At 40.2% G+C, this 25043-nt stretch overlaps 1 protein-coding gene across 2 annotated transcripts in view; it reads left to right on the plus strand.

Annotated features, from left to right (window-relative positions):
- The window catches only part of CSMD3 (CUB and Sushi multiple domains 3), a 1240207-nt gene that overhangs the window by 1130488 nt on the left and 84676 nt on the right, over positions 1 to 25043 (plus strand). For both annotated transcript variants that reach the window (XM_084620231.1, XM_084620232.1), the window contains 4 exons: positions 11861 to 12034; positions 14041 to 14214; positions 20041 to 20226; positions 24062 to 24235. In XM_084620231.1, coding sequence (XP_084476357.1) covers positions 11861 to 12034; positions 14041 to 14214; positions 20041 to 20226; positions 24062 to 24235 — 708 coding nt within the window. The remainder of the gene's footprint in view (positions 1 to 11860; positions 12035 to 14040; positions 14215 to 20040; positions 20227 to 24061; positions 24236 to 25043) is intronic.

Below are 25043 nucleotides of genomic sequence, written 5' to 3' on the forward strand. Positions count from 1 at the left end.
GGACTGTTGGAGGACTGAAGTGTACAAGCATTATCAGACACCAGGAGGAAGGTCCTATAGTGGGGATGGAAAAGGTGTTGGGAGGAGGCCATGGGGAAGTAGCCTAGGGAGTTGTAGCTGTTGCACAGTTATTCCAGGAGGCACTCTAGACAGCTGCATTCCACAGGGCCCTGGGCTGGAACCCAGAGTAGAGGGCGGGCCTAGGTTCCCCCCAAACCTCCCAACTCCTGGTCAGACACAGGAGGAGTTGACCTGGACTGTGGGTTCATCAAAACAGTCAAACTAAGGGCTGGCATGAAGCTCCAAGGTGAGCAAATCCACCTGTAAGCACATGACCCACCAAGGTAGAGGAGGAACTTTGTTACAACTGGTTTTAGAAGTGGGATTTTGTGTCCACAGCGCGGCGGAAGAAGGAGGGTGTTTGGAGGGAAAAAAAAGGGGGAGAGGGTCTATTTTTTCTTTTTTTTCACGACAATGGAAGAGGTAGTGCAGGCACTGATACAAGCCACGGCTGCCCAGCAGGAGGCTACCCATGTCCAGGCAGCAGCCCAACAGGAGGCAGTGCGGCTGCAGCAAGAGACTAATCGCCTGTTGATGGACCAGACTGCTCAAGACTGGGCTATGTTGCGGGAAGTGGTAAACGAGCTAAAGGCCTTTACAGAGCTGAACCGCGCCCATGATGGGACGCAGATCATGCGGGCCAGCAATTGGCTGCAGAAAATGATGCGGGAGGATAATCTAGAGGCATACCTCCTGGCCTTTGAGAGGACAGCTCTGCAGGAGGTTTGGCCCCAAGAACAGTGGTCTGGCATCCTTGCTCCATTCCTGTGTGGGGAGACCCAGAAGGCCGAATATGATTTGCCTGAAGAGGCTGCGGCAGACTACCCCCAGCTGAAAGCAGAGATCCTGGCCAGATCTGGGGTAAGGACCGCAGTGCGGGACCAGCGATATCATGAGTGGAGATACCAGGAAAACAAAACCCCGCGGTCCCAATTATATGACCTCATCCATCTTGAATGAAAGTGGTTACAAACTGAGTCCCAGAGTCCAGAGAAGATACTGGAGGTTCTTGTCATCAACCGGTACATGAGAGGACTACCGCCAGACCTTCGCGTCTCGGTAAGCCAGAATGAACCCTCCACCTATGACGAGGTTGTTGCACTGGTAGAAAGGCAAAGGATGGCGAGGGAGCTGACCCGACCAGTTAAGGAAGAAGCACCCTGGGGTAAACTAGCATCACCAAGCCCTAGAGCTTGGGTGACTGGGCCACCAGGAGAGCCCAGGTGGAAAAAGAGAGGGGCTGAAGGCCCACCAGAAACCACAAAGAGTCGGAGTACTGAGGGGAAAGAGGATCGTGATGTTAGACTGCCCAAACCAAGAGACGGGGGAATGCCTAGGGCTCCATACAGATGTTAGGCCTGCAGGGAGTGGTGACACATAGCTGCACAGTGTCCCAATGCCGAGGAGTCTATGCAGTGTAATCTGGGAAACTGGGCAGACCCATGCTCCCTAATCCATCTTGTGGTCGTCTCATTAACCCCACATATGTACACCAGACCAGTGAAGCTAAATGGGGTAGAGACCACAGCACTGGTTGATCCAGGGAGTGCTATCATGCTTGTCTTGGGGAAGCTCCTGAAGCGTAGTCAGCTGCTGTGGGCTAAGTGTATGGGGATAACATGCGTCCATGGGACAGTTGGTTATTACCCCACCATCCCAGTAAAAATCGAGATTGAGGGGAACACTATTGAGGTAGCAGCAGGTGTAATCCCTAAACTCCCATACCCAGTGCTTATAGGGAGGGACTTCCCAGGGTTTCGAGACTTACTCCTGGTTCGGGAATTGGAGAAAGGGGGAAGCCCTGAAAGTAGTGAGGCATCCACAGTAGACTGTCAACCCCCAACCTTCTCTGAAATATCCCCAGATTTGTTCTCCACTCCCAGACAGCGTAGAAAGATGAAAAGGGAAAGAAGGGCAGCTAAGGCCTTGGGAACCCGAATACTGGCCCAAAGCCAGAGGGTCGTTCTCATAGGTAAGCGGACCCGAGCAGCTGAAAAGGAGGCCACCCAGGAGGGAGAAGCACCCGAGTCTGACCCACACCCTAACGCCTCTGAACCAGTAGAGGCAACAGAGACTGGCCCCCTAGATCTCAGGCAGATTAGCCCCGAGAGAGGAAATTTTGGACGGGGCCAGGCTGAAGACCCAAGGTACGACAACATTAGGAAGGAGGTGACCGAAATAGATGGGGTCCCCATGGAAGGGAAAACCCAGGGACCAGGACCGTGCTTCATAATGAAGAAGAATCTCTTATACTGGGTTGCACCAGTACAGGGGCAGAAGGTACAGCAGATCCTAGTACCTCAAAAACACCAGAATGCTGTATTAAGTCTGGCCCATAGTCATCTTTTTGGGGAGCAATTGGGGGTAGAGAAGACCCTTGCACAGATTCTGTGACAATTCTTCTGGCCCGGAGTACATAAAGAAGTGCGGAGGTACTGTGCGTCCTGCCCGGAGTGTCAGCTGCACAGTCCCCATCCCCGCTTGAGGGCACCTTTAGTACCCCTTCCCATCATAGAGGTCTCCTTTGAGCAAATAGCCATGGACGTAGTGGGACCCCTGGAGAACACAGCCTGGGGCCACCAATATATACTGCAGAGTAGCAGCCATGTTAGTCTGTATTCGCAAAAAGAAAAGGAGTACTTGTGGCACCTTAGAGACTAACCAATTTATTTGAGCATAAGCTTTCGTGAGCTACAGCATCCGATGAAGTGAGCTGTAGCTCACGAAAGCTTATGCTCAGATAAATTGGTTAGTCTCTAAGGTGCCACAAGTACTCCTTTTCTTTTTGCAATATATACTTGTCATTCTGGATTATGCTACTCGCTACCCAGAAGCCGACCCCCTGCGGAACATGGCCTCTAAAACAATAGCTAAAAGTTGGTTGGGATCTTTGCCCGAGTGGGGCTACCAAAGGAGATATTAACAGACCAAGGTACCCCATTTATGTCGAAGCTAATGAAGGACCTCTGTACACTGCTCCATATACATACCCTGAGAACTTCAGTCTATCATCCGCAGACTGATGGGCTGGTATAGAAAGGTTTAACCGAACCCTCAAGGCAAAGATAAGGAAAGTGGTAAGTCGGGATGGGAAAGATTGGGACACCCTACTACCCTATCTTATGTTTGCAATCCGGGAGGTACCTCAGGCCTCAACTGGGTTTTCCCCTTTTGAATTATTATACGGACGCCACCCCCATGGCATACTAGATATCGCAAAAGAAATCTGGGAAGAGGAACCCAGTGAAGGGAGAAACATAATTGACCATGTGTTGCAGATGCGAGAACGGATAGCCTGGGTCACCCCTATTGTACCAGAACATTTGGAAAAGGCGCAGGGGGCCCAGCAAACCCATTACAATCGCCAGGCAAAAGTCCGACAGTTCCAACCAGGGGATCAGGTGATGGTGTTGGTACCCACAGCAGAAAGCAAGCATTTTGTCCAATGGCAGGGGCCCTATGAGGTGGTTGAACCCGTGGGGGAAGTAACCTACAAGGTGCGGCAGCCAGGACGCCGGAAACAAGAACAAATTTGTCACATTAACCTCTTAAAGCCTTGGCACCAATGAGAGGAGTGTGTAGTGGCCCAAGAGAGACCCCAATCCAGGGAAATAACATGCAGGAGCAGATCAGGATATCCACTGATCTGACACCAAACCAGAAGAAGGAGGTAACTGAGATGATCAACCGATACCAGGATGTGTTTTCAACCAAACCAGGCCGGACCACCGAAGCATATCACCACATTATCACAGACCCTGGGGCAAAGGTAACTTTAAGGCCCTATCGGGTCCCAGCAGCAAAAAGGGAGATCAAGGCAGAGGTAAAAAGGATGTTGGAGATGGGAGTCATCGAAGAGTCCCACAGTCAGTGGTCAAGCCTGATTGTGTTAGTGCCCAAACCTGATGGCACCACTAGGTTTTGTAATGACTTTTGCAGGCTGAATGAGATATCCAAATTCGATGCACACCCCATACCCCATATCGATGAGTTAGTTGACCGCCTGGGCAATGCCTGATTTTTGACCACCCTTGATTTAACAAAGGGATACTGGCAGATTCCCCTTGCCAAAGATGCGAAAGAAAAGATGGCATTCTCTGCACCAGAGGGTCTGTTTCAATATACTGTTCTTCCTTTTGGACTGCATGGGGCACCTGCCAACTTCCAGCGTCTTATGGACAAGCTCCTACAGCCCCATACCAGTTATGCAGCAGCATACCTGGATGATGTGATTATTCACACCCCCGACTGGGAAACCCACTTAGGAAAGGTGGAAGCAGTTCTGGACATGCTAAGATGGGCTGGCCTCACAGCCAACCCAGCCAAGTGTGCTATAGGGCTAGCTGAAGCTAAATACCTTGGCTACATTGTAGGAAGAGGCATGGTCAAGCCCCAACTAAACCAACTAGAGGCTATCCAAAATTGGCCCTGGCCGAATCAGAAAAAGCAAGTCCGGGCATTCCTGGGTGTGGTGGGGTACTACCGATGATTTAGTCCCCATTTTGCTACCAGAGCGAGTCCCATAACAGATCTGATAAAAGCCCGGGGTCCAGACATGGTGAAGTGGACAGATGCCACAGAGAAAGCATTCATGGATCTAAGAACAGCCCTCTGCAATAACCCCATGCTTATCGCCCCAGACTTCAACAAAGAATTCAATTTACAAACAGATGGATCTGAAGTAGGATTGGGAGCTGTCCTATCGCAGATGTTCGGAGATGAAGAACACCCAATCCTCTACCTCAGTAGGAAACTTCTCCCAAGAGAGCAGAAGTATGCCGTGGTTGAAAGAGAGTGACTAGCTGTGAAATGGGCCATGGAAACACTACGTTGTTACCTTCTGGGACGACGGTTTACCCTTGTGACCAACCATGCACCCCTCCAGTGGATGCAGCGAAATAAAGAGAAGAATGCAAGGGTGACCAGGTGGTTCCTGTCCCTAAAACCTTTCCAATTCACCATACAACACTGGGCTGGAAGCCACCAAGGCAATGCAGATGGCTTGTCAAGAGTACACTGCCTGACGTCCCAAGTTACCCAACCCCGTAGTGTTGAGCGGGGGAGGGGGAGGGGGGCGGCGGGATATGTGACAGGGTCAGGCCACATGGCTACAGGAGAATAATAGAAGGCAGATATATTATCCCCAGGCTAAGTAGGTCCCTTTTCCCTGGGTAAGGTAACAGGGGCGGTTCCAGAACAATCAGGAACCTTCTGGAGACAATTAAGACAGACAGGCTGATTAGAACACCTGCAGCCAATCAAGAAGCTGCTAGAATCAATTAAGGCAGGCTAATCAGGGCACCTGGGTTTTAAAAAGGATAAAGGATAAAGAGGATAAAGAAGGTGTTGGGAAGAGGCCATGGGGAAATAGCCCAGGGAGTTGTAGCTGTCACACAGCTGTTCCAGGAGACACTCTAGACAGCTGCATTCCACAGGGCCCTGGGCTGGAACCCGGAGTAGAGGGCGGGCCTAGGTTCCCCCCAAACCTCCCAACTCCTGGTCAGACACAGGAGGAGTTGACCTGGACTGTGGGTTCATGAAAACAGCCAAACTAAAGGGTGCCGTGAAGCTCCAAGGCGAGCAAATCCGCCAATAAGTGCAAAACCCACCAAGGTAGTGGAGGAACTTTGTCACAATACAAAAAGGGCGGAAGAATGTTTGCATATCTTGGATGTCAGAAGATCCTTTCAATTTTATCTAGATTGAACCAGACACTTTTGTAAATTATCCCAGCTGTTCATAGCAGTCGCTGACAGAGAGAGAGAGGTCAATCACTTTCCATTTAGAGAATTTCTTCTTGGTTGCATCCTGTATATGCATGTGCTGTAGGTTGGCTAGTGTCACTCTGCATGACACAGTCACAGCTCAGTTGATGAGGTCACAATTGGCCTTTTGGGCAAGATTCCAGAGACAATGCTAAAGGGCGTTGAGTTGTTCTCCAATCTGTATTAAAATAGACTCTTCTTCTGTGGCTTGTGAGTCACCAAGAGTGAAACGCACACACGTAATCCCTTGAAGAAGAAAAAGCAGTTACTAACCTGTTCTGTGACTGTTGCTCTTTGAGACATGTTGTTTATGTCCATTCTGTGACTACTGCTCTATATTGGAGTTTCAGCAAGAAGGAATTGAGCAGGGCTAAGGGTGGCTTTGGCCTTCATACTGAATGTAGTGGTGTGCCACGCCATGGGGAGCTCAAGCCACCTAGAAGGTATTGCTGGGGGAAGAAGGTTCCAGTGGCCATGCCCTGGCCTCAGAGACACCAAGATTGGAATGGACAAGTGTGACACATCTCAAAAAACAACAATTACAGAACAGGTAAGTAACTGTTTGTTTGTTTTTTTAATGGCAAAAAAAGTTACTGTGCATGTGCGACATCTATTTTACTAAACAAAACAATTTGTACTTTTTCCCAGACCAAAAACTTTATCCATATTGTAGGCTAAATGCGATAAAAACTTTCCATTAAAAAAAAGAGTGAGAGAGACTGGAGTACAAAGAAACACTAGCTTCTACACTGAATTGTACTTTTATATCTTTAAAATGTCCAGATAGATTTGTTTCAAACATTGTTAATAAAAGAAAAAAGAATCACACCTTTCCTGTCAGGAAGCCCTGAAAACAAAGGTTAGGATGGAAATTCTGAAAGGCCATTAACAATGGAAGTGGTAATAAAAATGTGTGTGTGTGTACATGAGAGAGAGAGAGGAAAATGCAGCTATTGGTATGCTCACATTCTTATAAATATCAAATGGGCACTTTGGGATTCTTTCCATCACAGTCACTTTAACACAAAATGACAAAAGAAGAAGAAATCTGGTAATAATCATTAAAATAGCTTGAGTCTCAAGGGAATCAAAGAAAAAAGACTAGAAGAGAAGAGAAGTAAAAATTATTCTTGCAAGTTTGCCAAATTTTAGTCGTAGTATTTTCATTTTAAAACCTGTTTCTTTGTCTCTTTTTTGCCTGTATAATGAGGCAGCCATTCTCAAAGATGTACAGACAAAGAAAGTAGTTTCCTTGGTTATGGGAACTTCAGTAAATGAAAGTTTTCAGAAGAGCCCCTCCTTTTCTGAATTTTTTCCTTTCATTTTGGCAGCCTATATATTAGCTTGCAATACAGAAAATCAAAACCAAGGAGTTCATTCTGGCTTTTCTTATATTGTTTGGTTTGGTTTGGTTTGGTTTCTCTCCATTTATTTTGTAAAGGAAGCCAAATCTGTGGTTGTGTGGGATTAAGAGGGGGAAATAAATAAAATTAAAAAAAACCCCACCTTCTGGAATACACTAGTGAGTGTTTGCCTTTGTTAGGGCTGAGATGGATGTGCCTATAAATGAGTGTAGATTTTAGCAGTGGCTATAGAGGTTCTCTTATCAGAATATGCAGGAACTATGTATGTCTGTGCTGACAGGACATTTTCTGTAATATCCACATTTAAAAACAAGAAGACAGATACCATCAGTATGTAGTTTATCATCAGTTCCTGCCTGACAGATGGTGTTTTCAGAATTTATTAATTGGGGCTGATCCTAAAAGTCTTCACCTATCTTTCACTCAGCTCTTCATCAGGCAAAATTTCTACTGAAGGCCGAGTAAATAATGGGTAAAAACTGGGTAAAACCTTCAGGACTTAGCCCCTAATACTTTTGGCTTATTTTTAGATTATCAGATAAAGGTGTCATGTTAGTATGACATATTATGCTATATTGAGGGGGTTTTAGCATGTATGATAGCTAGTTGCCTTTGGATTCTAGAATAGTAGAACTATCTTCATATTTTTTTTCTAGCTGTGGACCTAGATCCTTTCACTTCTGAAGCCCTACAGCCTGATTTCACCACAACCTCTGCTCTGGGATACTTCAGCTGGGAGCGAGATATGCTTCTGAACAGGGCCGGCTTTAGGTTTTTTGTTGCCCCAAGCGCAAAAAATAAAAGGGGGGGCAGAGTGCTGCCCCTTGAAAAGTGTCACCCCAAGCACGTGCTTGGTTTGCTCGTGCCTAGAGCCGGCCCTGCTTCTGAACACTCAGCAATTGGGGTGAAAGTAGGCTGTACTATTCATAGAGGACAACTGAATCAATACATGTCTTTTTTCCTGAATGGTCAATATTTCAAAATTAGTCATGTAACATTTTTTATGTTCCCTAATTGGAAGTAGGAAGGCATAATTAAGCCACAGGGCCTCGGAATCTCTGAAAGGTAGGGTGAGAGCAATTTTGGAGTTAGGAGGAGCTAGTCTGGCAGGATCTGTGAAATTTTTAGGACATTTCAACCTTTCTCAAACTGTGTTCAGATACCACTGCTAGACTGGGATAGATTTAAAATGAATTTTCTCTGTTACAGCCATGCAAATTTCCTGTGACATGTATGCACAGTTCCAGAAATTGCACCCAGATCCTAGAGTGGTTTATTTAATTGCTTCAGTACTGTTTTGCCAGGGAGATAGAGCCAGGTCTTCCTTGTGCTTAGGTCTTTTGCTCTGTTTCTGTCCTTCCCATGCTGCTCTTTGTGGGACAGGCTCCTTATTTCATCTTCTTGAAGAGGGTTAAACCATTCAGAAGTCAGACACAGGATAAAACTTCAGTAAGCTAAAAGAAAGGGGATGCTCAGAGAAGAGTGTACTCTTTGTTACTAATACCCATTTTAGTAGTATTTATTTAAAATTTTAATATTAAATATTGGTTAACAGCTCTGTTTTCTCTGTGGGGAGGGTAGGTTACCATTCTTTTAAGCTCCTTAGTTTTTTGTTGTTGTTTTGTGTCCATTTGTTTGTTGTTGTTTTTCCTTTCATGCACTTCTACATAGTTTACTCCCCCTCAGCATGGCCAGACTGTAGCTACCCCACATGCCTTAGAAAAGCATTTTCTTGATAGACCGTAAAATGAAATTTACTGCAGCTAGAGCGTAAAATGTTGAGGCAACCAAAAGTAGCTTACAGGTGGCATAAAATCTGGTCCCCTGCAACCTGTTTGATGTGAACTCCCATTGATGGGGAGAGAATCTTGCCAGTTCAATATTCTCTCCTCCCCCTGGTAACAGGAAGGCCTGGTGGGTTGGGCCTTCTGGGGCCAAGTCTATAAAACCTACTAAAACAAAACTAGAACAAAATACAGTTTTTCTGGAAACTCAACAGGGACCCTGAAGCAGACTTTTATAACAGGGGCATTATTTCAGGAACATATGACAAGGAATGCAGTTGTTCTTGTCCCTAGTACAGCATGGGGAACAATAGCAGATGTGGGCCTCTACTCCTTGCTTAGGAAGGGTGTTGTGCAACTGGATCAGTGGTATGCATGAATTCATTCACTAGCAGTGTTGTGAATTTTGATGATATTATGGTGAGTCTCACAGTATATGGTGTCTTTCTTAAAGCATCAGGCGGTAGCCGTGTTAGTCTGTATCCACAAAAACAACAAGGAGTCTGGTGGCACCTTAGAGACTAACAAATTTATTTGGGCATAAGCTTTTGTTTTTTACCCACGAAAGCTTATGCCCAAATAAATCTGTTAGTCTTTAAGGTGCCATCAGTCTCCTTGTTGTTTCTTAAAGCATCAGCTGCTGGAGGCAACTGATTACAAGAGAATTTCAGCTTTTATTTTTTTTAAAAGAATGAAAAGGAGAGAAAATTCTGAAAATGTGACTTGAATGCATCCTAAACGCTCAGAAACCTAATAGCAAATAAATAGAATCCAAAACATAATAATTTAAAAATCCTCATGATTTTTAAGCAACCTTGTGATTTTGTGGGGCCTGACTCATTATTTTTGAATACTTGGACTTGGCAATACTGCACTGGCTAATGCACTGTCTATACCTCTTGCCTGACCTTATCTTTCCTTTTCGTGAGTTTTGTACTGCATTACACAGGTGGTGCAGCCTCTGAGATGCTTCTTTACTATCTGAATACTTGGTCTAATCTATTCCATATTTAGTTCCTCATCACCATACCGTCTGAGCACCTTACAGTAGTTTAGCTTTAAGCAACGTGGCTAATACCTGTCACATATGGTTCATTCTCACTGTCATCCTTTCCATAGGGGGCCATGTATTTGCACCTTATATGGTACAAATTCAAGATTGTTGCTATCTTATGGCTGCATGGTCAGGGAGGGAGACACTAACATAATTTGAGGTTCACCCAGTATAGTCATTAATAAAGTAGAAAATAACTATCTTCCTTTATTTTATTTTCAGTAACAGGGCATTTGCTGACCAACTCATATTTTAGTGCACAACATTTAATTAAATAGCAAAGATAACTAGAACTTGCTCACATTTATTGTACATGTGAATGCATTTGTAATTCCTTCAGCTACGTTTAGGGAAATAGAGAATATTTCTCAAGCACACATAGTGTACTTAAGGGAAGAAATTATAGTGTATCTCAGTTTGGTAATAAGTCCTTGTACTGCATTATAAGTGGCACTGGCAGCAATGACTATAACTAAAATCGCACGCTGGTTTCCATTATAAGACTTCATTTTCGGTTACATATAACTTTGCAAAACTTTACTCACTCAGGCTGAAATTTTCCATGACAGGGGTATGATTTCTTTTTGGAAAGTTTCAGCAAAACCAGCCATTTCCAAGAGGAAAATGAGGTAAATAAAACTTTGTTGTGTGGTTTCAGGGATGTGCCTTTTCTATTCCCGTGAAAATTCACCAAAATTTGGTCAAGTTATAAGCCTTTGAAAAATCACACTTCACACATGCTCAGTAGACGCTTAGTAGAGTTTGGCAGCTAAATTATCTACAATTCTCTCTCAGCTGTTTTTAATTATTGCTGACCAGATGTCTAAATATAAGAAAACTCAGGTATAAAAGAAAACAATGAACCAATGAAAGAAAAGAAAGAGGAGAGAAGAAAATAAATGAGAGAAAAAAAGCAGGTGGGATTTTGCATCTCCACTATTTATCAATTAAAAGTAGAGATGGTGAAAATGTTTGGGTCAAATGTTTTTTCCACTGGAAAATGCTGTTTTGTCAATATCAAAACTTTCTCTGGGAACTTCTTGATTTAGACAAAATTCCATTTAGAAAATGAAAAAAAAATCAGTAAGGTTAAAATGGAAGGTTTCAAACTTATCAGAATAAAATGTTTCAATTTTTGTGTCAAAATTAAATTGTTTATAAATTTATTAAACTTCTATTATATTATAAATTATAAAATAATAACAAAAAAGTCAAGATTAGAAGAATTGTTTTGATTTTTATCAAAATTGAAATTTTGATTGACCTGAACCATTTTTTTCAGAATTTGCATTCCATGGGAAGTATTGGAATTTTTGTTTGGTTTTTATACAATTTTGAGTTGAACAGAAATTCAGAGTTTTGACTGGCTCTAATTAAAATGTTAGTTAAAAACCACCAATCTTTTCTTGTGGGTATCAATTACGCATATTGGCCCAAATACACTGAAGCCAGTGGTCTTATTCCAGGGAAGAATTTATCCCTTTTTGTTGTTGTTGAAAGGGGTAGATGCCTCAATTTGAAATTCTGGAATGCAAATTTGATAGTAAAAATACCACAGAAGCTCTTTGTTTGTTTGATTTGCATTTCTAATTTTTAGACATGATCTTTTTATGTATGAAAGAAGTATTTGGTTGTTTGTTTTCCATCGGCTTACAAATTATAATTTGAATGAAATCAATTAAAGAAATTGAGAAGTTAAACCTTGTTAAAAATATTCATTTTAAATGTAAAGAAGTAGATTATTTTTCATTAAGAGGGATATTTTAAATATTATCATATGTATTCTGAATCATAGTAATTTTTGGTTTTGTTACCATAATTTGAAAATTGCAGCTGGCCACTGTGGTGTTCCAGATCTCATAGTCAATGGTCAAGTGATTGGAGAGAATTATGGGTACAGAGACACAGTTGTGTACCAGTGCAACCCTGGTTTTCGCTTGATTGGTTCTTCTGTACGAATATGCCAACAAGATCACAATTGGTCTGGTCAGCTTCCATCCTGTGTGCGTAAGTAAGCATGACGAAAGATATCTTACTTGTGCAATATGTTTACTGCTTACATTAGCTTATTGTACAAGTGCCCAAGTTCCATTTTGATTTCCAAAGGTGATTTAGGGCCGGATTTTTAAAAGATCAGACTCCTATAGAGCGTAGGCACCTAATTCCTATTTAAATCAATAGGAATTAGGCACCCAGAAGCTTTTGAAAATTCCACTTGATGTTCATCTGCATCTTGAGGCCCCTAAATACCCTTGAAAATCTGGCCCCTCAGAGACTGGCTTACTGAATATCAGTGGGGGACTAAGGAGCATAAGTGCCTATGTCACTTTTGAAAATGCTTTTGAGGATCTTACCTGAAAGTTTATGTGTATTTACTATTGATCAGTAGAAAGAGTTGTTAGATCTCAAATTATACTGTTAGCATTGAAGACAGAAATGTTCACATCAAGAAACTTGTTTAATTTTCACTGAGATTTTATTACTTATTTAATCAATAGTGTTTTATGAAAATGAGGGTCTTCATGTATGTTAACTAGGTTAACATGTTACATAAGTTAACCTCACATGAGAAAAAACAAGCTTCTTCTTTAAATATATTCTTTTTAGTAAACTTGGGTTATGGTGAAAAAGAGAGGGATGCAAAAAATTGGTATTATGCATATTTATTTATTTATTTACTTACTTATTTATTTAAAATGGTCCCTTCTGAGACTGCTTGTCCCTTTCATAAGAGTGTATATGAAAAGTAATTGTGGAAATGCCAACTGTGGTTCATAATTAGTGTTAAATTGATATTATAGTATTGAAATTATTCTAATATTACTGACAATACCCTCTTTTTCATATACCTAGAGCTTTATAATAGAAAGCCCTGGCCATAAAAATCTCAACTAATCACAGTGGAACCAGTTCTGTTGTTATCCCATTACCTAAGTTGTTCATTTGTCATTTGATTTACTTATGATAGAGGTTTCTGAAAATAATACTTTATTACTGTAGTTAATAGTAATAAATTATAAATAAAGTACAGAAACACACACACACACAAACACACACCTCATTGTTCTGTTCCTATTTGTAATCATTCAGCAATGGATTAATGCCACTACTCTTTTTGTTCAAGATAGAAATAAGTATTGGACATTAGGGAACGAGTTTATTTGTCAATAATCTTTAAAGCAAGAATGAAACATAGTTCAACAGGAATTTCCAAAGCACTGGGTTAACATCAACAGCAGAACTGAAAAATAATTGCTCCTGGGTCATTGCTAACAGTAAAGAAGGTGAACATAGTTTCGTTCTTCACAACCAATTATAGAAGCTGTTTTGTTGAACACAGTGGAATTGTGCAGTACAATACATCAGAAAAGGGCAAGGAGGTTGACTAAAGGATTGTAGCAATGAAAGACATACCATTAAACATTGCAATTGTCCATAATGTTACAATAGATGTCTAGAAGTGTTAGTACTGTAAACTCATAGCTTAATAGAAGTAGACAAAAATATTGATTTCTCTTTTATTTGTCTATCAGTTATATTGTTAATGACATTCATAATTTTATTATGTATTTCTATAGTACTGCTTGTTTAGATGTAATGATCATGACCATTTGACATTGGAAATGCACTGTGCTAAATGATTAGGCACCATGGACAGATATTTTATGATTAACCTTTTGTACCATACATTCCTAACCGATTAAAATGCCATTCAGAAAGAAAAAAAATAAGGAGAATTTTGAGATACAGTTTTAGTTGTAAGCTCTTTATCATGTTTAGAAAATAAGGGCCTGATCCCCACAAAGTGCTCAGCACCTCCTGAAAGATACTAAGCTCGTTTAGTTCCCATTAAGATCAAATGAATTGACAGCTTTAAATACCTCTTGGGGGGGCACTCGGTACCTCATAAGATCTGACCTTTAGAATTCTACTAAGTAATCATCACTATTACATGATACCATGAAAAGTGACAGCAGTATGCTCTTCACTCTCTTGTTTTTTCCTGATGTTAGCTGTTAGCTGTGGCCATCCTGGTAGTCCGATTTATGGAAGAACAAGTGGAAATGGTTTCAACTTCAATGATGTTGTGACTTTCTCTTGTAATACTGGATATGCCATGCAAGGGCCAACAAAAGCGCAGTGTCAGGCTAATAGGCAATGGAGCCATCCACCACCAATATGTAAAGGTATGATTACAAATGTTTACAGATTTGGAGGTTGCTCTGAATATGAAAAAATAAATAAAGGGACATTGTCAAAACAAAGCATATATGTTTAAAAATCATCCTGGGAATTACTTATAGAAAATTTGACTATTTAAACAGAACACATTTTCTACATCTAATTTTATTTTTCACCACTTAACAATTAGTTTGCTGTTTGCATTTCACTCAGACTGAACTATGAAATTAAACTGGGCAGTTTCATTTTAGTTCCTATTGTTTTTATTTTCAGGTACTCATTCATGAGCAAAATTCAGGAGATGGAATTTAAAAGGTCTTCACTGAAATTAAAACTAAAATAGAAACATGAAAACATTTACATGAACATAGAAACCTTTTTAAAATAAAATCTAAATTTGAGGTCTTATACTCACTTATAATGTCTTTTAAAAGCCTGTTTTCTCATTTTTCACTGTATAATTGATTTTATAGAAGTAACTTATTTAACCCAAATTTCTTTGTAGCAGATTTTAGAACCTTTTCTTTGTACAAATGAAATGACACTTTGTACCAACAGGCCCAAACAAGACACCCAGGTTAGGCACCTAAAGCCATATTTAGGCACCTAAATAAAAGTAATCTGTTCATAAGATATTCTTCCATTGATTTAACTAGAGACATAGGGCATGTGGCATATCTGAAAAGCATGCCTCTTTTAAACAAGGGACAAATATAGATGTAAAAGCCCAACTTTGAATATATAGTTTGGCCTGTATAGATAACTTCAGTTATCACCATGCCTAGTAAGATTCTTGGAAGCGCTAAAATGTTGCATTGACAGTAAATGATTCACACCTTCACCTTTGGATTTTATTATGGATAGGGAATAAATGAAGCAGTATCTTAAAACAAAATAATTGTTTCACTGTATGCATATGAATGAAATTGTCATTCTCCAAACCCAATATAAAGATATTATAAACCTTAACTCGGGGACTAGAAAATGTCTCAATGTGTTATTGTCAAGGTTCCTTCCCCACTCTGAACTCTAGGGTACAGATGTGGGGACCTGCATGAAAAACCCCCCTAAGCTTATTTTTACCAGCTTAGGTTAAAACTTCCACAAGGTACAAACTATTTTACCTTTTGCCCTTGGACTTTATTGCTGCCACCACCAAGCGTCTAACAAATATATAACAGGGAAAGAGCCCGCTTGGAAACGTCTCCCCCCCAAATCCCCCAAACCCTACACCCCCTTTCCTGGGAAAGGCTTGATAAAAATCCTCACCAATTTGCATAGGTGAACACAGACCCAAACCCTTAGATCTTAAGAACAATGAAAAAGCAATCAGGTTCTTAAAAGAAGAATTTTAATTGAAGAAAAAAAGTAAAAGAATCACCTCTGTAAAATCAGGATGGTAAATACCTTACCGGGTAATCAGATTCAAAACATAGAGAATCCCTCTAGGCAAAACCTTAAGTTACAAAAAAGACACAAAAACAGGAATATACATTCCATTCAGCACAACTTATTTTATCATCCATTTAAACAAAACAGAATCTAATGCATATCTAGCTAGATTACTTACTAAGTTCTAAGACTCCATTCCTTTTCTGTTCCTGGCAAAAGCATCACACAGACAGAGAGAACCTTTGTTTCTCTCCCCCCTCCAGCTTTGAAAGTATCTTGTCTCCTCATTGGTCATTTTGGTCAGGTGCCAGAGAGGTTATCCTAGCTTCTTAACCCTTTACAGGTGAAAGGGTTTTTCCTCTGGCCAGGAGGGATTTAAAGGTGTTTACCCTTCCCTTTATATTTATGACAGTTATATACAGTTGAATAGCAATTTTTTTTATCAGACCATAAAAGCAAAGCCACATCACCTTCTGTCATGTCAATATACCCTTGAAATTTTAAAATTTGTATTTGGTTTTATTTTTTCATTTTCAATTATTATAAATATACTACTGTTCCCAATAAAACACAGAAGATTATAGCCTAGTTTCCTTGGATCAGCCCTTTTGCTACTGATCAAAGCTTTTACAGCAGTGTCTTTTGAAATGAATATATTGATACACAAGAACTGGAGGGTTACAGAAATATGTTTTGAAGATTTAAAAAATTGTCTCCCTTTAGAAAATATGTAGTTCTCCAGAAATCCTGATTTCATCCAAGTAGAAATAGCATCAAAGAGCTATCCTGGAGCTGAGTCAGCATCATGTGAGCTTCCTGAAATTTCCTATGAGCTTGGGTTCTAGGATGATATAGAATGTTTAATCGTATAGTGTGTTTATATTCATCTTACTTAATACATTTTCCTTCCAATTAGATTCATCACTCTGCCTTGAGCCCTAGTGAAAAACCATTTACAGAACTTTATTTTAAAATTTTTATTTGTAGTTAAGACATTATTATTCTTTTTTAATTCACAATAGAAAACTCCCACTGTGTACTAAGAGCAGCAGGTATATTTGGTCTTCAGCCCAATAGCAATAAATTATCCTGGTGTACTGGTATTTCCACAATAATGTACCATACTCCCTATTATATGTTATTGCCTATAGGGATCAGAGGCTCAATAAATGTATTGGTCACATTGATTTATGAAAACTTTACACACATCCATGAAATCCTAAATTGTTCATAGGGTACAACAGAGTACAAGAGAGCTAAGTGTTTGCATCAGATCATTGATACTGGTCTTTTTAAGGTGCAGCAACTCTAGTTATGACTTCGATGATATTGAGATTTGCACGGATTAAAAAAAATATTAATCTACATACCTACTTGTCAAGGTTCTTCCCCCACTCTGAACTCTAGGGTACAGATGTGGGGACCTGCATGAAAAACCTCCTAAGCTTATCTTTACCAGCTTAGGTCAAAACTTCCCCAAGGTACAAAATATTTCACCCGTTGTCCTTGGACTGGCCACTACCACCACCAAACTAATACTGGTTACTGGGGAAGAGCTGTTTGGACGCGTCCTTCCCCCCAAAATACTTCCCAAAACCTTGCACCCCACTTCCTGGACAAGGTTTGGTAAAAAGCCTCACCAATTTGCCTAGGTGACTACAGACCCAGACCCTTGGATCTGAGAACAATGAAAAAGCATTCAGTTTTTTTACAAGAAGACTTTTAATAAAAAATAGAAGTAAATAGAAATAAAGAAATCCCCCCTGTAAAATCAGGATGGTAGATATCTTACAGGGTAATTAGATTCAAAAACATAGAGAACCCCTCTAGGCAAAACCTTAAGTTACAAAAAAGATACACAGACAGAAATAGTTATTCTATTCAGCACAATTCGTTTCTCAGCCATTTAAAAAATCATAATCTAACACATACTTAGCTAGATTACTTACTAAAAGTTCTAAGACTCCATTCCTGGTCTATCCCCGGCAAAGACCCAGCATACAGACAGACACAGACCCTTTGTTTCTCTCCCTCCTCCCAGCTTTTGAAAGTATCTTGTCTCCTCATTGGTCATTTTGGTCAGGTGCCAGGGAGGTTACCTTTAGCTTCTTAACCCTTTACAGGTGTGAGGAGCTTTCCCCTGGCCAGGAGGGATTTCAAAGGGGTTTACCCTTCCCTTTATATTTATGACACTACTTAAAATGGGTACTCTCTCAAATACCTGCAAACTTGCATATTGTTCGTATGTTCAATGCACACTATAAAATTCTTAAAAGTGCTGTACCTTTTCTAAAAGGTCACTATTTCAATTATAAGAAAACCACAGCAGTGCTCATACTGATTATTATAATGACAAGAGCTTTTTGCAGTTTACGCTAAATGATCAGTATTTAAGAGTGATGTAGAACTAATACGTTTTTTCATTTTATTGAAAGTGAATACATCATAGTATCTATGTTCATGTACAATTACTATAAAACAGTTGATCTTAAAACAGATAATAGAAATTGAGTCCAGAAACTTCCTATAAGCCACAATTAACACTCTGTCCACTCAACCTATCTACTGAAATAAAAGGCCTGGGTGAATAGATAAGTCTTGACTTGAAGGCTAATAAAGTCAGGCCAGAAGAAGAATAGCTTCCAGATGTCTTATTCTCTCCAATGAAAATGCTTGATGTACAGTCATCACATGTCATTACTGGAGCATCCCAGCAAATTCCACGGTTTGTGATGGAATGTAAAATAGCTTTAAAACAGCCAGGATGAAAAATATGTAAGGTTGTGTAAGTAAGAATCAGTTCCCTGTGTTGTACCTAGAAATAGATTACTAGGATTTCCAATCTACAGAGTATTCCAGGGCCACAGGTATGATATGATGATATGCACAGTTAAGTAGGGTGGGCCGTACCATTCTGCATGTAGTATACAGATTACCTTCAATGGTAACTTCATGTAGTCTGCATTGTAATGATCTGTCCTGGAGGTGATGAGCATGGAGAACCATGATGAGTTCTGCATCCAAAAAGAAAGGTCACAACCCCTAACCAGATGCAGATGAAGAAAACTGCTCTTAGCTACTTTTTCAAAGTAGGAATCTAGGAGAAGCTGAGGATCCCAAATAACCAACCAGGTTGTTCATGTCATTAACAAAAGCTCCCTTCAGTGAAAGGTGGAGATAGATAGACAGACAGACAGACAGGCTAACTTCCCCCCTAAGCTAGTCAGTGGAAGATGCCAACCAGAGGGTTGTATGCTAAGCCCTGCCCCTCTCTTAGAGATAGTCACCTAAATCCAGGAGGCAAGGAGACACCTAGCTCTGCTAATGAGTCTCTGCTGTGAACCCTCTCCTTTAGCAAGAAGCTGAGGAGGAAGGGGAAGTGGTGCTCTTCTTATCATGTTTATCCTAGTGATTAGAGTGCTTACTGGGATGTGAAAGACTGAGGTTCAATTGAAGAGGGGTCTGCCACCTTTTAGGAGAGTGCTCTAACCACAGAGCTATGGGACAGTCTGTGGGGTTCCCTGAATCTCTCCTGTTGAAGTTGTTCCACTGTAGATAAATAATGAAAGAGTGATTGTGGAAAAAGGACTGTGCCTTTCAACTCTCAAGTGGATGTCCTAACCACTGGACTACATGGTCATTCTCACACTTTCTGCTCCCTGTGGTCCATTGACTATTTAAATATATATCCATAGTGGAACAGTCATTGGACGAGGGAGGGAAAATAGCTCTGCTTTAATCACTGGGTTACAGGAACAACAGAGTCCTGTGGCACCTTAAAGACTAACAGATTTATTTGGGCGTAAGCTTTTGTGGGTAAAAAAACACTTCTTGCATCTGAAGAAGTAGTTTTTTACCCACGAAAGCTTATGCCCAAATAAATCTGTTAGTCTTTAAGGTGCCACCGGACTCCTTGTTGTTTTTGTGGATACAGACTAACACGGCTACCCCCTGATACTGGGTTACAGGATGGGCACCACCTCCTTCTTCTCCCCCTCTGTCTGGCTTTTGAATGGGACCCAATCTGTTAAGCAGTTTCTGAGCATGCCTACTGGATTACACCCTGCACATGCCCTATTAGGCCAAATGCCTGTCTTCTCCTGGTTTGTGAATCACTCTGTGGGTTTAAATGGGAGCATCTAAGCATCCTGATACCTGGAGTGAGGAAGCATTGCACATGGCCAGAGACGGATGTGTAGGTGCCAAAGGAACTTTTACTCTGAAAACTTAGGAATCAAGTGAATTTAGGTGCCTTGCATGGTTCGATGGGATATTTGCATATCATAATGGTCCCAAAACTGGGAGTTAGGTGCCTAATGGACTTAGGTGCCTAAATCCTTTTGTGCATCCAGACCTCAGTAATAAAGCTATTACAAATTTATTTTATAAAACAATATATTATACATGTGTAATCTAAAAATGAGTTTCACTTTTTGTAGTGGTCAACTGTTCTGATCCTGGAATCCCTGCAAATTCCATACGAGAAAGTAAAATAGAACATGGAAATTTCACCTATGGAACAGTGGTGTTTTATGACTGCAATCCTGGACATTTTTTATTTGGATCTTCAGTTTTAGTCTGTCAACCAAATGGTCACTGGGATAAGCCACTACCTGAATGTATTAGTAAGTAGATAATGTGTATTTTTCTGTAAGATAAAAAAATTTGGGTCATATATTTTATTATGTTTTACACTGATTTTGCTGTATACAGTAGATTTGTCTCTTCTCTCTCTACATGTAGGCACTCAGTTAGATGGTGATGGTAGAAGTTAGACAGACAGATCCTATATACATAAGTTTTTAAAATGTGTGATAACCATATAAGGCCACAAAGGCAGCAGAGGTATCCCATGTCTGTTATACATGGTGTTTGAAAGTGTTATCTGTGGAGAGGCCACTCAAAAAGACTCTACTTCTTTGGCATATCACAGAAGAATGATCCTTGGGAATACTGTCTATCAGTAGAAGAGGTGTTTGGGAGCAGGGGTGTATCCAATAGGGGTGCAGCTACATGGATGCACTGACCAAAAGGCACTTTCATTGCACTAAATAATGACACTGGACCTCTAAAGCTGTAGTGGAAGCTGCATAGGAGCTGCAAGGTTTTCAACAGCAAGCCCTTGAGTTGTACAGGGAGATTCTTTTCCTCAATTCTTTTTGTAGGTCCCTTTACAAAGACTTGTTCTGGGACTAGGCTTTCTCTCTTGTATGAGAGATCCGGTTGAGAGAGGAAACAAGATTAAGAGTTCTTAATCCAGTCATTTTGGCAACGTTTCTGGAAGAGTGTGGACAAATTCTGCATGTATTATTTATCCTTTTGCCAAGATTTTTCTCTTCCCATTTTCTCACAGCAGTTCTTAGTTTTCAGTTCTTCCAGTTGTTTTTAAATGATCTTCATTCTGGGAGTCTTCCTTATCTTTGATATAATTTGTAGTTATTTACAACTCTCATTTGTTAAACTGGCATTAAAGTTTGGGGTCCCTTTGAAGCAGAAAAAACATTACCAGAATGGTCTAGTTGTCAAAAACAGCCATTAGAAACCCAAAAATTTCAGAAACGAACAAATTTATTTGGGCATAAGCTTTTATGGGCTAGAACGCACTTCATCAAATGCATGGACTGGAAAATACAGGAGCAGGTATAAATACATGAAATACACTTGGTAAGGCAAATTGCATCTTTTCATTTATTTTATACCTGCTCCTGTATTTTCCACTCCATGCATCTGATGCAGTGGGTTTTAGCCCACAAAAGCTTATGCCCAGATAAATTTGTTAGCCTCTAAGGTGCCACAAGGACTCCTCATTATTTTTGCTTATACAGACTAACACGGTTACCACTCTGAAAAAATTCAGAGTTAAGGTTAAATGGAAAGGAAAGCCAAACATATGAAAGCATGAAAATGCACATGTAAGGCACTGTCATAACCTTAGCTCTGTCTCAATAGCGATGCCCTGAGGGAAAAAGCAACCCAGGAACTCTAAAAGAACCTTATCCATTCATAATAAGCAGTTGCGTCTCATCAGTAACTACATCATTAAAATGCCTTACTATTAATCATCTTCTAATTTGACCTCCTTTACAGCCATGCACAATCCACAAACAGAATTCATGTTACAGTTGTTTGATTAAAAATAGCAGGCTAATGGCAGTCTTTCCCCCCTTTTCATTAGGGACTTAAACTTGCAGAGCGCTGAGCATTCTTATCCAGAAAGCACATAAGCACATGCTTAATTTTCACATAGCAGTCAAGGGACAAAAGTTAAGCACACACTTAAATGATTTGCTGGATCGAGGCCGGAATGCTCATCACTTTTCAGAAAACACATGCCAACTATTATACAAATGTGATACAGACTGAGTGTATAAATGCAAAACTCCAAGCCTGAGATCATTAAATTATAATGCTATAATAACAAGAGCTAAGGTTAGTGAATGATGATCTTCACACAGCATTAATCATGTACCGTATGTAGTCAACCAGTGGTCTGTTATGCACAATTTCAATGCTAAAAACCTTGCAGTCTTCTTCAGATCTAATATGTCCACAACCATAGATTGAATACCTCTCTTTAAGCCCTTATGGAAGAAGATGATGAAGGGAGGATGGGAGGGTGGAAGTGGCAGTTCACTAAATCAGTACAGTGGCTATTCTATTATCAAGGTATTTGCTGCTCTAAGCCATAGTCTTCATGAAGCACTTAGAAAAAAATGTCTTTGATCCGACATGAACACATCCCACAAAGTAGGCGTAAAGTAACAAAGAGGGGGACATGCAAGGCTAGAATTGTTATGGGGACAGAAATAAGGTGATTTGGATGCCTTAACACTCTGCATTTTCATAAGTGTAATGTTTGGTCTCCTTCAAAGTCCAACCTTCGCTCTGAATTCTCTGGGTTATTAATGGTTGCTTTTAAATAAGTACATGTTCTTGTAAGGATTTTTACTTTCAAGTCACTGATATGTACCCTGAAACTTAACAACATTTTTTTTCCGAGAGATAAATATAAGAGCAATTAAACCTTACTTGAAAATGCGCCCCATTTCAAATTCCAACAGACTTTTTATTTCTTTTCAGCACTGCAGGGCAAACCGTTGTTTCCTTGACATACATAATCCATGTGTCTGCTTTTCTACATAGTAGTGCATAAGGCCTTTTTTCTCTTTATTTTATTCTTATAAAATAGATGCCTGTTGGGCTAAACATGATAACTTTATAACTTTTATAAAACTTTATAATAGATATTAGATTGCTGAAACAATTTCAATGGCTTTACCAGGATTTAAAATGCAGAACTTTGTAAAATACTATTTTTGACCAATTTCTACAAATGCTTCTCACAAGATTTTGTTATAGGTGTGTTTAAGAGACAAGTAAAAGAAAAAAGTAATCAGCATCACTTATTATGGAATTCTCTCTTTGCTGTCTTCAGTGTAATTACATAATATCAGCTTACATCTTCTTTTCTCACCAGTGTTGTATATGAAGTTGAACATTGGTCAGGTAACACTGTCTGCAGTCCATGCAGCACACACCCTAAAGGTGTAAGGATAAAAGCTTCTGAGTCGATCTTAATAAAAAGCTAATTCAGCCTGAAAGGAACACTGCTTATGTGTAATTTGGCTTTTCCAAAGCCCTGATCCCTAGCTCCCAGGGAGACACATTACTCCAAAGAAAGTAGGGTGGGGAAAGGAGGTGGAAAAGGTGGAGCTGTTAAAGGATGGTCCAAGTGTTTTCAATTCCCAGGTGCACTGAGAGTTTACAAAGGAATTGTACCTAGCTCAGGCATAATTGTTTCACAAGCTACCCTTGGGACTCCGCCTTGCCCCTAAGACAGGCCATAGCCTTAAAGGCAAAATATGGTCTTTATATTTCAAAATATTGGGACCCAATTCCTGCTCCCCATAAACACATCAGGAAATCAAGCAAAAGGTTTTGCCCATAATTCTAGCCCCTAGAAAGAGCTGTATGGGAGTATCATGAGCAATGATTTAAGATCAGTGGATTTGAGCCACATGTATATGCATTTATAAAATGGGAGCTAGCAGTGACCCCTACATATAGCCTCCCTCTGCACCCAAAGTAGAATAGTTCTACTGTGAATGGCTATATGGATATAGTTATGCAGAGACCAGCCCTAAGGTCCAGGCATCTTGTGTATTTTTTATATATATACATACATCTAATGCCTGGACCTTAGGGCTCATCTCAGCAGAAATGTTAGAAGCATATTATCATTATTTTTGGGTAATGTACACATGACCCTTCAAGAGACATCTGTTTCACAGCATCTGTCAGGATTTGATTCTTGATATATCATTCATATTTAATAAATTGACATTAAAGAATCCAGCTTCAAAAGATGTATGTATAAAATATGGGAATTCTAATGGTAAATGTAAGACGTTTGATCGGTGATTATAATATTTTTTTATCTTCAATAATTATGTATTGTAGTGATTGACTGTGGCCATCCTGGCATTCCTCCTAATGCAGTCCTGTCTGGAGAGAAGTATACATTTGGGTCTACTGTTCATTATACTTGCACAGGAAGGCGATCACTATTAGGCCAATCATCTCGCACATGTCAATTAAATGGACATTGGAGTGGATCTCTGCCTCATTGCTCAGGTACTGCCTTTGAAGTATGTGAACATGCTCTTGAAAACATTTTAAACTTCCATAGGTTTTGGTGGAAGTCTGTTTGCTTGTTTTATTATTTGAAAAACAAATAAAATATTAAAAATATCCATCAAAAATATGCAGTTGGTAGCAGTGCCATAAAAATAAGTAAAATTATTTTTACAAGCCAATCCAGTAGGAAAACTGAACTCTATTAATAACATTTAATATGAAGGGAAATGACATGCTCAATGGGACGGGATAAGTGACCATTTGGCTTTGAACATGTATATTTTTATTGTATGCACATTACTGATAAGAATATTGGTTTCCAGAGGATGACCTCCTGCACCGTTATTTCATAGAATCATAGAATCATAGAATATCAGGGTTGGAAGGGACCCCAGAAGGTCATCTAGTCCAACCCCCTGCTCAAAGCAGGACCAATTCCCAGTTAAATCATCCCAGCCAGGGCTTTGTCAAGCCTGACCTTAAAAACCTCGAAGGAAGGAGATTCTACCACCTCCCTAGGTAACGCATTCCAGTGTTTCACCACCCTCTTAGTGAAAAAGTTTTTCCTAATATCCAATCTAAACCTCCCCCACTGCAACTTGAGACCATTACTCCTCGTTCTGTCATCTGCTACCATTGAGAACAGTCTAGAGCCATCCTCTTTGGAACCCCCTTTCAGGTAGTTGAAAGCAGCTATCAAATCCCCCCTCATTCTTCTCTTCTGCAGGCTAAACAATCCCAGCTCCCTCAGCCTCTCCTCATAACTCATGTGTTCCAGTCCCCTAATCATTTTTGTTGCCCTTCG

Source organism: Lepidochelys olivacea (genome assembly GCF_965140295.1).
Source record: "Lepidochelys olivacea isolate rLepOli2 genome assembly, chromosome: 2".
Taxonomy (NCBI): domain Eukaryota; kingdom Metazoa; phylum Chordata; order Testudines; family Cheloniidae; genus Lepidochelys; species Lepidochelys olivacea.